We start from the raw sequence: 12291 nt of genomic DNA, 5'->3' as shown, positions 1-12291 counted from the left end.
ACCTGGATAATTTTTAAACTTTTCGTAGAGATGGGGTCTTACTGTGTTGCCCAGGCTTGTCTCAAACTCCTGGCCTCAAGTGATCCTCCTGCCTCTGTCTCCTGAGTCACTGGATTACACGTATGAGCCACCAGGCTCAGCAGAAAATTAAACGTGTGTGTGTGTGTGTGTTTTTTACAAGTCATTAGTTCCTGGCAATTCTATTGCACTTCCAAATCCACCTCATTTTGCAGTGCCCTGTTCTTAGTAGTCCTGGTTTAGGAAGAGTCGTGTTTCACATGATCAAGGTAGCCGGCACAATGAAAGTTGAGTTCACAGAGTATTTATTTATTTTTGGTCCCTCACAGAGTATTTATTTATTTTTCTTCCCTCAAATAATTCAGCACAATTAAATTCAGCAAATATTTATTGAACACTTGGAGATGATGATGGAAAATTATGTTCACATGGTGCCATCTGGTACAATGGGAATGTCATGGGATTTGGACTGAACCAGAATTGTCTTAAATCCTGAATTTGCTAGTTTTAGGTATGTCATCTTGAGCAGTTGACTTCACTTTTTGAGCCACAATTTCTCTTCCTTAAATAAAGATATTTATAAATACCCCACAGGTTGTTATAATAAAGGTTGAAGGTGCTTGGCACATAAGCAAAAATTATGAATAAATATGTATTAAAATATATAATAAATACAAAATAAAATAAAAATATTGTTTTTCTCACCACATGTCAGGATCTTTACACATATAATCTAATTTTATCCTTACAGGATTGCTAGCCTGGTGTGCAAAAATAGTTGTCATATATTGAGTGACTGTCAATTGCCAAGTCCTTCACTTTTCTCGTGAACATCACATGGACACCTCATGAGCCAGTCACCAAGCACTGTGCTAATCACTAGGGAAACAGGAATAAAATATGATCCTAGTCTTCTAGGATGGGGTTTTTCAAACTTTAATTGCAAATGAAACGCCAAAGGATATGTTGAAAAAATTCTCACCCACTAGGTCTGAGGTAGGGCCTGAGATTCTGCATTTCTAACAAGCTCCCAGGTTTTACCAATGCTGCTGGTCTATAGACCACATGTTGAGGAAGAAGGTTTCAGCAGCTTGTGGGCTTGGAAAAAGACAGACAAGTGTCCAGATAATTAAAGTGTGACACTGGAGGCATGAGGGAAAGCCCTGGGAGGACAAGCAGGAAAATCTTCACAAGGGAAGTTCAATATGCATCAGTTATCATATAAGTAAGTTTTTCTAATTTATTTATTTGTTATTTTAATTTTACTTATTTATTTTTTGAGACAGAGTCTTGCTCTACCACCTCCCGGGTTCAAACGACTCTCCCACCTCAGCCTCCTGAGTAGCTGGGTCTACAGGCATGCACCACCATGCCCAGCTAATTTTTGTGTTTTTTATAGAGACCAGGTTTCACTATGTTGGCCAGACTGGTCTCAAACTCCTGACCTCAAGTGATCTGCCCGTCTTGGCCTCCCAAAATGCTGGATTACAGGTGCTAGTCACTGTGCCCGGCCTATTTCTTTATTATTTAATTATTGAGTTGAATGTGTTCAGAAGTATAGAAGACTTACTTTGGCACTCAAAAGTATGTCCAGAAAATCCCAGTGTCTTTTCTGAATAGTATCTTGTTTTAGCTCATCCTTAAGAGACTCCTTCCGGTCCTGGATTACTTTCTCTAGATGGAAAAATTATGATCTTTTTTATTATCAAGGTTAGTGGAAAGTCAATCAAAGCCAAATGTAGTTCTGAGAAGCTGGTGCTTTATGGGTAGCCCCTGGCACCCCCCTCCACCATGTTTCTGAGTTGGTAAGGGACAGTACCACCAGCTGTTTTTTTTTTAAATTGTCCCATCCCTGACCTACAGGTACTTCACCCCATAGCCACAATTTCTCTTCCTTCAAATAAGAATGTTGAAATGTATCACGCAGAGTTGTTTTAAAGGTTGGAGGTGTTTGACATATATGCTTAGAGGTGCTTGGTATATAGATTTAATTCAAATGTAAAATTTTTTTTGTGATGTAGGGTACTGTTACCAGTCCCTGAGCTTAATTTCTACAACCTAGGATTTGGTTTTAAAGAAAAGCTAAAGAAAAAGCTGAGATGCCATATCTCATGGTAGAGACTGGTGCTCAAAATGAGTGGTGGAGGAATACTGAAAATATTCCCCTTGAGAACTGGAACAAGACAAGGAAGCCTACTCTCACCACTCCTATTTAACGTAGTACTGCAAATGCTAGCCAGAGCAATCAGGCAAGAGAAAGAATGAAAAAGCATCCAAATAGGAAAATAAGAAATCAAACTATCTCTCTTTGCGGATGATAAATTCTATGCCTGGAAAACCCTGAAGACTCTGCCAAAAGGCTCCTGGAACTGATAAATGACTAGTGGAAATAGAAATTCTCTCCATAACACACATTGTTGGTTCTCTGCAGTACATTGCAGCTTTCCAACTTTTCCTTTTTGTGCCTTTTCTACTGGAAACTAGGCTCTAAGCTACTTCTGTGAACAGAAAAGTTCTGCCTTTAGCAGTTAAGAGTAAAATGTCTTCCGTAGCCAAATTTTAGTCTCGATATTATCCCATCAGCAGGAAAATAGCCACTCAGTTCCTATGTTCTTTTAAGATATCTAGTCTGTTTCCTATTAAAATGGTACTTAGTAAGGGGATTCTGAGTTTGGAAGTTAACCGGAACCATTTTTCTAAGGTAAATGCTTTAGCATGGGCCATAATAGCAGGCAATTTGGTGCATTGCCTCCATAAAAGGGGCCTTGCCCAAAAATGACACAGTCTCTCATTTTTTGGGGAGCCAGGCAGATTACACAGATTTAGGAAGTGAAAAGAGGAATGACACAAGGTGGATAAGCTAAGGTTGTGTGGGTAAAGCATCACTTAGTTTATCTCGTTCCATAGCTTGGAGGACCATGCCTTCGACCATAGGTGGCATATTTAACAGGGTGCCGGGACCCAAGAACCGGGGAGGGAAAACAGCCAGAAGGATGCTCCCCTGTCTTGTCCTCCACCCTGGGTCATATGGAAAGGAAGGAGACTAAAAGAACTCTCACATCTTTTTCTAGATGGGTAACAGATTATCTTCAGCTTGCACCCCTCTGGAGTGCACTCTGAAACACTGGAACTTCTTTAACCTCAGGACTTCAAAAAGAAAAGCAACTCATTTTCTTTTGCACAAGTGCATGGCATTTTTACTAAACCCTTGCAAACATTGTAAGATCAACCCAACTCTTAACAATCATATCAGGCAGGTCCAAAAAAGAATAGTTCCCCCAAATTAGAGAAGTAACCTCCAGGGAAACCATCTGAGGATTCCCCTTATTTGGGGCCCCTTCAAGTTCCCTTCTCATTATAGGACCTTAGGCAAAAAAAAAGGAGACTTAGGCCAGTTTTCTAATGACCTTGATAGGTATTTAGAGGCTTTCCAAAATTTAACTCAGGCATTTCACCTCCCATGGAGGGATGTTGTGCTGCTCCTAAACCAGACCCTCACAGCAGCTAAAAAGCAGGCAGCTCTGCAAGCAGCAGAAAATTTTGGAGATGAGCAATATACCTCCTATAATACACCAAAAGGGAAGAAAGCAGATAGGGAAAGTGAAGAAATAGCAAAAACATCATTCCCAATTGGGAGACAGGCAATTCTGGTAAACACCCCTAGTTGGAACCCCAGTAACTCAAAAGATAAATGGAAAAGGAAGCACTTTTTAATATGCATTTTAGAAGGCCTATGGAAAACCAGGATCAACGCTCTCAATTACTCTAAGCTGTCTATAATAGACCAGAAGCCAGATAAGAATTCTGTAGCCTTTACGGAAAGGCTGAGAGAGGCTGTACTAGAACACACCTCCTTATCCCCTAATTCAGTTGAGGGGCAGCTCATCCTGAAGGACAAGTTTGTTACACAGGTAGCTCCCAATATTAGAAGGAAAGTACTGAAGCAAGCTATAGGACCAGATAGCACCTTAGAGAACCTCCTGAAGGTGGCCACTTTGGTCTTTTATAATAGGGACCGGGGGAGGCCCAAAAGAAAGAGAAAGCTCAGGAGAAGGAGAGAGGCTGTAGCAGCAGCTTTGCAGGCTTGCAAAGTCCAGGATCCCTGAGTTGCATCCGCTAGTTTCTATCGGTGGGGCAGGGCGGGGCAGGTCAGGGCAGGGCATTTTAAGAAGGAATGTCCAGGCATCAAGATGAAGCCAGCTCGACCCTGTCCAGCCTGTGGCAGAGATCACTGGAGATGCAAGTGCCCCCAGAGGTGGAGGTCACTGGGTTCAGGACCACTCTCGCAGAGGGTCCAGCAGGACTGATGGGTCCTGGGGCTCAAATGCCGACTCCAGTGGCTCAAACTGCTATTATAGCACAGGAGCCCTGGGTGATTCTGGAAATTAAAGGAAGGAAAGCAGACCTCCTTCTAAACACTAGAGCCAGTCTCCTTTCTCCCCTCTAACTCCAGGCCTTCCCTCTTCCCATAGCGCGACCAGAAGGGGCATCTCAGGAAAAATTCTAATAGAATATTTTTCTCAACCTTAGTTGCAGTTAAAAGAACGTATTGTTGACACGTGCTTCCAAACCATAGTCATAATAGCTCTACCAGTGAAAAAATAGCCTTCAAGTTAACCCTAAGAAATAATTTAACTGTTTACACTCCCCAAGATGTAGCAGAATCACTGTCCTCTAGGGAGAGCTCTTAGCTAACAAACAGCCAGTAAAGCAAGAAGTACATAAGGCAGGTTAAGCGGTGGTCACTCTAAATAATGTCTCTCCTCAGGCACAAGCACTTAATTGACTGAGCTAATAGTTCTTACAAGAGCACTTGAGTTACACAAGGAAAGGTAGCTAATATTTATACCTACTCCAAGTATGCTCTCTTAGCTCTCCATGCTCATGCTGCCATTTAAAAGGAAAACAACCAATGGATCTCCTATAAAATATCACCAAGAAATTAGCAGGTTTTTATCCTCAGTTTTTCTTCCATGAGAAATAGGAGGGTTGCATTGTAGGGGACATCAAAAGGGAACAAATAAGGTAGCCGAGGAAAATAGGTTAGCTGATCAGGCAGCTAAATCAAAGGCAAAGAAGCCTCAGAGCATCAACATGCTTCAGCCCCTTCTAATTTAGGAAGGCTTCATAAGAGAAATTAAACCCCAGTATTCCCCTGCAGAAATAAAATAGGCCACTTCTCAAGGGCATACTTTTCAGTTCTCAGAATGGTTACAGTCAGGATGGCAAACTCTATTTGCCAGCCTCCAGCCAATGGAAAGTCCTTAAAATCCTTTGCCAAGCTTTTCACTTGGGAAAGGACAAAAGCTTATCAATGTGCTCAGAGACTGTTTCAGGCAGGAAACCTCTCAATTGGTTAAGCATGTAAACTCTCTAGCTCACTTCCAATAGAAATTAACACAACTAGCAAGAACCCAATCCCAGGAAATAGAACCACCTTTATTTAACCCAGGAAATTTGGTACTGGTGAAATCTCTGAGCTCTGTCTCCCTCCCTAAGTGAAGCTGGAAAAGGCCCTACACTGTTCTTTCAACGCTCTCAGCAGTAAAAGTTACAGGAATCAACTCCTGGATACATCACACTCAAGTCAAAGCCTGAAAAGCTGAGGGAGCAACCCCTGACAGCTCAGAGGAATGTCATAAATATCAGTGTGAAGACACAGAGGATCTTAAACTGAAAATCATAAAAGATAAGTAACTGAGTGAGGGCTACTCATCTTACTCTGTCCCTCTTCTACCTCATCAGATACTTTTTATTATTTCTAACCTTTCCTCAATGTTCATCACCAGATACTAAAACTTCTTTCTAATGCATATTTGCAGGGAGATTTTAATTATTCATAGAATTGCATTTGTAACTTTGTAAATCCCCAAAAGGAAATGTTATGTCTTGGCAAGTAAAGTTTCAAATGGAAATTATTTACTATGCCACTCTTGTGGGAATTGTTATAGTCATGCTACTATTTGCAAAAGAACTATACACTGTAGCACCCACAATGTGGAGTTCTGGTTGTAAAATTCTAATTGCTGTAATATCTTGCTTAATTATTACCCTTATAAGAGGATTAATAATTGCAGGAAAGATTTAGTCAAGGTTGTTTTGCTTACAGCAGTAGTAATAGTTATGGATAAGAAGCAAGCATGTAAATTTTACTATCATTAAGTTTAATAGGACTTTTTACTGAAGGTTGGTAATATAACGCACTCTAAGCTATAAAGAGAAGATTATAAAGAAAAAGATTTTGTAAAAGAAAGGATTTTGTATGGTAAATACTTTTTCTAAAAAAAATGCCTGGTTGTTTAAAGGAAGAATGTTTAGGACAAGTCAGAAAGTTTAAGTATGTTGTAAGAGGGTCTGTGAAAGTCACAAAAATTCATAATTAAAGGAAAGGAATTGTCAAGATTAATGCTAAAGTTGTTTTAGCATCCAATATCATATTTCTCCCAATCGTATTGCAAGTTGTAAAAATGGCCTATGCCTGAACTTATTCTCTAAGCAAACCTAACTGCAGTGAAGGGGCATTGGATGACAATTCTTTCTGGCTACTGCCTGCTGAAAAGGGGTGTTGTGTGGGAGAACAGCAGTTGGGCCTCCTCCTGAGGTTGATCTAAGGGTTCTCGAAAAAATAGCGTGTTCGTGTGTGGCTCTGCTGGCAGCACTGTTTGAAGTTTGATTGCTTCTAGGTGAAAAGAGATAAATTTTACAAGAAGGTTTAAAATATAGGGTTAGAATATGAGTATTAAGAGTATCACTGTGGCCTTCCATCTCCCTCCTTCCATCTCCCTCTCCTTCTTTTTTCGGTCTCCCTCTGTTGCCGAAGCTGGACTGTACTGCGTTGATCTCGGCTTGCTGCAACCTCCCTGCCTTGGGCTCCTGTGATTCTCCTGCCTCAGCCTGCCCAGTGCCTGGGATTGCAGGTGCATGCTGCCACGCCTGACTCGTTTTTGGGTTTTTGGTGGAGACGGGGTTTCGCCCTGTTGACCGGGCTGGTCTCCAGCTCCTGGCCTCGAGTGATCTGCCCGCCTCCACCTTCCGAGGTGCTGGGATTGCAGACGGAGTCTCGCTCACTCAGTGCTCAATGTTGCTCAGGCTGGAGTGCAGTGGTGTGATCTCGGCTCGCTACAACCTCCACCTCCCAACCTTGGCCTCCTAAAGTGCTAAGATTACAGCCTCTACCCTGCCGCCACCCCGTCTAGGAAGTGAGGAGCGTCTCTGCCTGGCCGCCCATCATCTGGGATGTGAGGAGCCCCTCTGCCCGGCCGCCCCATCTGGGAAGTGAGGAGCACCTCTGCCCAGCCGCCACCCCATCTGGGAGGAAGTGAGGAGCGCCTCTGCCCAGCCACCCCATCTGGGAAGTGAGGAGCGCCTCTGCCCGGCCGCCCCGTCTGGGAGGTGAGGAGCGCCTCTACCTGGCCGCCCCATCTGGGAAGTGAGGAGTGCCTCTGCCTGGCCGCCCCCTCTGGGAAGTGAGGAGCACCTCTGCCTGGCCACCCCATCTGGGAAGTGAGGAGCGCCTCTGCCTGGCCGCCCATCGTCTGGGAGGTGAGGAGGGCCTCTGCCCGGCCACCCCATCTGGGAGGTGAGGAGGGCCTCTGCCCGGCCGCCCTGTCTGGGAGGTGAGGAGCGCCTCTGCCTGGGTGCCACCCTGTCTGGGAGGAAGTGAGGAGCGCCTCTGCCCGGCTGGCCCATCTGGGAGGTGAGGAGCGTCTCTGCCCGGCCACCCCATCTGGGAAGTGAGGAGCGCCTCTGCCCGGCCGCCCCGTCTGGAAAGTGAGGAGCACCTCTGCCCAGCTGCCCCGTCTGGGAGGTGAGGAGCGCCTCTACCTGGCCGCCCATCATCTGGTATGAGAGGAGCGCCTCTGCCCGGCCACCCCATCTGGGAAGTGAGGAGCGCCTCTGCCCGGCCGCCCTGTCTGGGAGGTGAGGAGCGCCTCTGCCCGGCCGCCCTGTCTGAGAGGTGTACCCAACAGCTCTGAAGACAGCGACCATCGGGAGTGGGCCATGAGGACGATGGCGGTTTTGTTGAAAAGAAGGGGGGAAGTGTGGGAAAAAGAAAGGAGAGATCAGATTGTTGCTGTGTCTGTGTAGAAAAAGGTGGGCATAGGAGGCTCCATTTTGTTCTGACTAGGAGAAATTCTTCTGCCTTGGGATGCTGTTGATCTATGGCCTTTCTCCCAGCCCTGTGCTCTCTGAAACATGTGCTGTGTCAACTTAGGGTTAAATGGATTAAGGGCGGTGCAAGATGTGATTTGTTAAACAGATGCTTGAAGGCAGCATGCTCTTTAAGAGTCATCACCACTCCCTAATCTCAAGTACCCAGGGACACAAACACTGCAGAAGGCCACAGGGACCTCTGCCTAGGAAAACCAGAGACCTTTGTTCATGTGTTTATCTGCTGACCTTCTCTCCACTATTATCCTATGACCCTGCCATATCCCCCTCTCCGAGAAACACCCAAGAATGATCAATAAATACTTCATAATAAAAAAAAAGAAAACTAGTAAAGAGGAAAAGGTCCAATATTTGGAAAAACAGCAGGTTTAGAGGAAGTACATAGAATCTAAGAACAAATGATGTTTATTTAGTTAGACTCACATGTAATTATTTTGTACTTCCCTGATTTTGCTTTATCTTTGTTAATGCTATAATTAAAAACACAGTTGGGTAAAAAAAAAAAATAGAACCAATAAAATATTTCTGGTCCAAGAAAAAAAAAAAAAAAAAAAGAGTATCACTGTGAATGGGGATCCTATAGACCATAACTGAGTTTGATACCTGTTACATCAATGGATTGCAATATTGGTCTGCCTCCATTAGGTGTCGCTGTGCATCACCAGAAATATTAACATAAAAGTAACATTTTTCTTGAGAAAAGCATGCATTTCCTCCTTGACTTGTCATTAGAGAATAATTTCCACAATGTGGAATTCTGGCTGTAAAATTCTAATTGCTGTAATATTTTGCCTAATTATTATCCTTATCCTGCACATCCTGCACATATACCTCGGAACTTAAAAAATGTTTTTAAAAAACCCATCGCAACAATATTTAAAAATATTTAAAAATATGAGAAGTAGTAAATAGAGGTTCAAATGTTGTAAGATCTTTGCATTTTCAGGGAAGTGTTTAATGTAATTACCTATGTTACATTCTAATAAATAAGGACTGCATGTTGTAATTTCTAGCATACCCATGAAAACTAAACTTACGATCTAAAACAGAAAAAGTAATAATATAAAATGATCTAGCAATTAAAAAAAGAAGGGATAAAAATCGGTTACATAGAAAACAAATAGTTACATGGCATGTTGAAATCCAAATATTCTAGTGATTACATTAAATATAACTGGTTTAAATGCTCTAACTAAAACACAAAGATTTTCAGACTACATTAACAAAACCTAAATATATGCTGCATATGAGAAATAAACCTTGGCTGAGCACAGTGGCTCACATCTGTAATCCTGGCACTTTGGGAGGCTGAGGCAGGCAAATTGCTTGAGCTCAGGAGTTTGAAACCAGCCTGGGCAAAATGGTGAAACCCTGCCTCTGCAAAAACAATACAAAATTTCACCGGGTGTGGTGGCACACACCTGTAGTCCCAGCTGCTTGGGGTGCTGAGGCAGGAGAATCACTTGAACCCAGGAGGCTGAGTCTGCAGTGAGCCAAGATGGTGCCACGACACTGCAGCCTGGGTGACAAAGTGAGACTCTGTCTCAAAACAAAAAACAAAACAAAACAAAACAAAGAAAAAAAAGAAAAAAGACACAAACCTCAAATATAAGGACACAGAAATGAAAAAAGAAGGAGTATGGAATAATATACTATCAAAATACTAACCAAAGGAAAGCAGAGGCTATCATACTAGTGTCAGATAGAGTAGATCTTAAGACTAGAATCATTATTAGAGAAAAAGAGGCCGATTTTATCAAGATAAAATGATAAATCAGAAATATATTCCAATTGTAAATGGCTATTGTCATGGGTAGATTTATGGTCCCTCAAAATTATCTATGTCCTGAGTCCCCAAAAACCCATGCTAAAGGAATACTCAGTGGTGTGCTGTGTTGTTTGATAAACTGTACATAGTATGCAGTACCCACTCATGTTCAGTACTTGCTCAGATGTCCTGCTCTGTCTTCCTACAGAAATGTACTTCCTTTCACTTTTACTTTTCTTCACATCTGAAGCTGCTCCATAAGAAATGAAGCAAAATAGACAGATGTTTTGCTTATTGTATTAGTTCTAACTCCAAACATTAAAATGCAGATATATATAAATAACATAACACCCTCTACCTAGGATTTATGTAGCACATTCATTTAAGAGGTACAAATTAGCACTTCTGAATGATGACCATGCCATATGTCCATAGTAGAAGCAGCCATAGCCAGAGTCTATGTCTCAGACAATGAGATGTCTCATAGTGGACTCTGGCCATGTAAATCCCAGGTCTAACCTGTGACCTGATGAAGTTCTTGGTTACATTTAGAAAAGATTTGGCCTTGAGAGCTGAATTTGAAAACCAGGTCATTGTGATGTAGAAAATTGTTCATGCGCTGGTTGGAGATTTTGCTAAGGTTGAACACTGCTTTCAGGTATGAGTCCAGGGTACTGGAATAGGGAAGATGGAACAACATGTTAGTGGGTGACACAGTTATTGGTGAACAAGTAACTTCCTTTTATCACTGACCTGTCCAACTGGATTTTGCCCTGGTGGCTGAAGGCACACTTCATGATGCTGTCCAGTGTCATCAGGGAGACATGTTGAAAGAGCTCCAGACATGGGTTTTGGGCAATGTGTTCCTCCCATTTGTTCTGGGGCAGGAGATGAATATCATGATCATACATAGGCCCATCTTTTCCCAATTTCTAAGTTATTTTATGTCCCTTTTAGAGCTTGTTGGGGTTTGAAAATATAAAGTGTACAAAATGAATTTGCCTTATTATGACAACCATATAAAATAAAACACCTTGTCTGTACTGAAGATGAATACTGAGCCTTAGATGTTATTTGTGACTTTGTAAGGGTGGGGAAATAGCTTTTTTTTCTCTTTTTCCTAAGTTTCAGTACTACAATTTATATGACTTTTATCATGGAAAAACTAAGCTGACAAAACATGGAATAAAAAATAAGAATTCAAAAACATCTGTAGAGAGTATAAATAAACAGAGGTTTTTGATTCTAGGAAAAGATCCCTAAAAATATTTAGTACTTGACAAGTTTTTTTTCCAGATCCAGTGAGAATTTAGACAGGAATTAGAGATAGTTCTTGTTCTCAAAGAGTTTGTCTTAAGAGTCAAGACAGAAAACCCTCAGCTATACAGTAGAATCCAGATGTATTTACCCCCTTGGACATACCTGCCAATATCCCAGAAAATTTCATTTTGTCAAAAGCCAGATGTTTATTGAGATGAAGTTCTCCATTTCAATATAAATATTTATACACTGTTAAGCTGTTATTAACTCTGTAATGTGAATTAATTAATTAATTCAATTTGAAAGTTTTTTTCCAAACACGTTACTAAAATCAGATGTTCTGAAAGATTGCAATTGTCATGGAGCCAAGAAGAGTAGAGAAAGAACAAGAGGTAGGTGATAATGGGGGTGGTGTCTGTTTGGATGTGGGTAAGGGCATTGCAAGGAGAGGCACTGGTTGGAGCGGGCTGAAGGAGGCATCATCAGGAAGAAGCCTTAGACTCAAAGAGAGGTGTGTTAATTCAGGGTGCGCTCTTCCAACTCAAGGAGGCTTGAGTTTGAACCCAAGTCTTCTTCTAATCTGACTTATGATCTTGTATTTTTAGCAGAGATGGGGTTTGGCCATGTTGGCCAGGCTGGTCTTGAACTCCTGGGCTCAAGCCATCCACCACCTTGGCCTCCCAACGTGCTGGGATTACAGGCATGAGCAACTGTGCCCGGCCTGCCTTGTGACCTTGGACTAACTGCTTAATCTCTGCATCTCAATATCCTTACTAGCAAAATGGAGATAATACAGCAAAATTGTAAGACTGTAGTAGCATAAAAGGATATAATAAGCCTGATGCATAGTAAGTGCTTAAAAAGTATTTGCAGTCACTGTTTTTATATGTTTTGCTTTGATTTTTATTTTGGAGTGGGACATGGGCATGGTGACGAGGGTCATAAAGGATAACAACATGGCACAGTGGAAGTATGGGACCAGTATGAATCCAGGGTGATGTGTTTAGGTGAACCCATATATCTGAGCCCCTGTATCATTAAGAAGTCTTTGTGACCAGGATTGAGATCTTGTG

The 12291-nt window shown here is 42.1% G+C and overlaps 1 protein-coding gene across 1 annotated transcript in view; it reads right to left on the bottom strand.

Moving 5' to 3' along the window:
• Window positions 1–12291, bottom strand: part of LOC129037166 (cytochrome P450 4Z1-like) — a 54580-nt gene that overhangs the window by 28701 nt on the left and 13588 nt on the right. Inside the window, exons 5-7 of the mRNA XM_054489055.1 lie at window positions 10712–10836; window positions 10478–10632; window positions 1589–1692 (exon numbers count right to left, since the gene is read on the bottom strand). Coding sequence (XP_054345030.1) covers window positions 1589–1692; window positions 10478–10632; window positions 10712–10836 — 384 coding nt within the window. The remainder of the gene's footprint in view (window positions 1–1588; window positions 1693–10477; window positions 10633–10711; window positions 10837–12291) is intronic.

Source organism: Pongo pygmaeus, chromosome 1 (assembly GCF_028885625.2).
Source record: "Pongo pygmaeus isolate AG05252 chromosome 1, NHGRI_mPonPyg2-v2.0_pri, whole genome shotgun sequence".
Classification (NCBI taxonomy): domain Eukaryota; kingdom Metazoa; phylum Chordata; class Mammalia; order Primates; family Hominidae; genus Pongo; species Pongo pygmaeus.
This window is presented reverse-complemented; position numbering and strand designations above follow the sequence as displayed.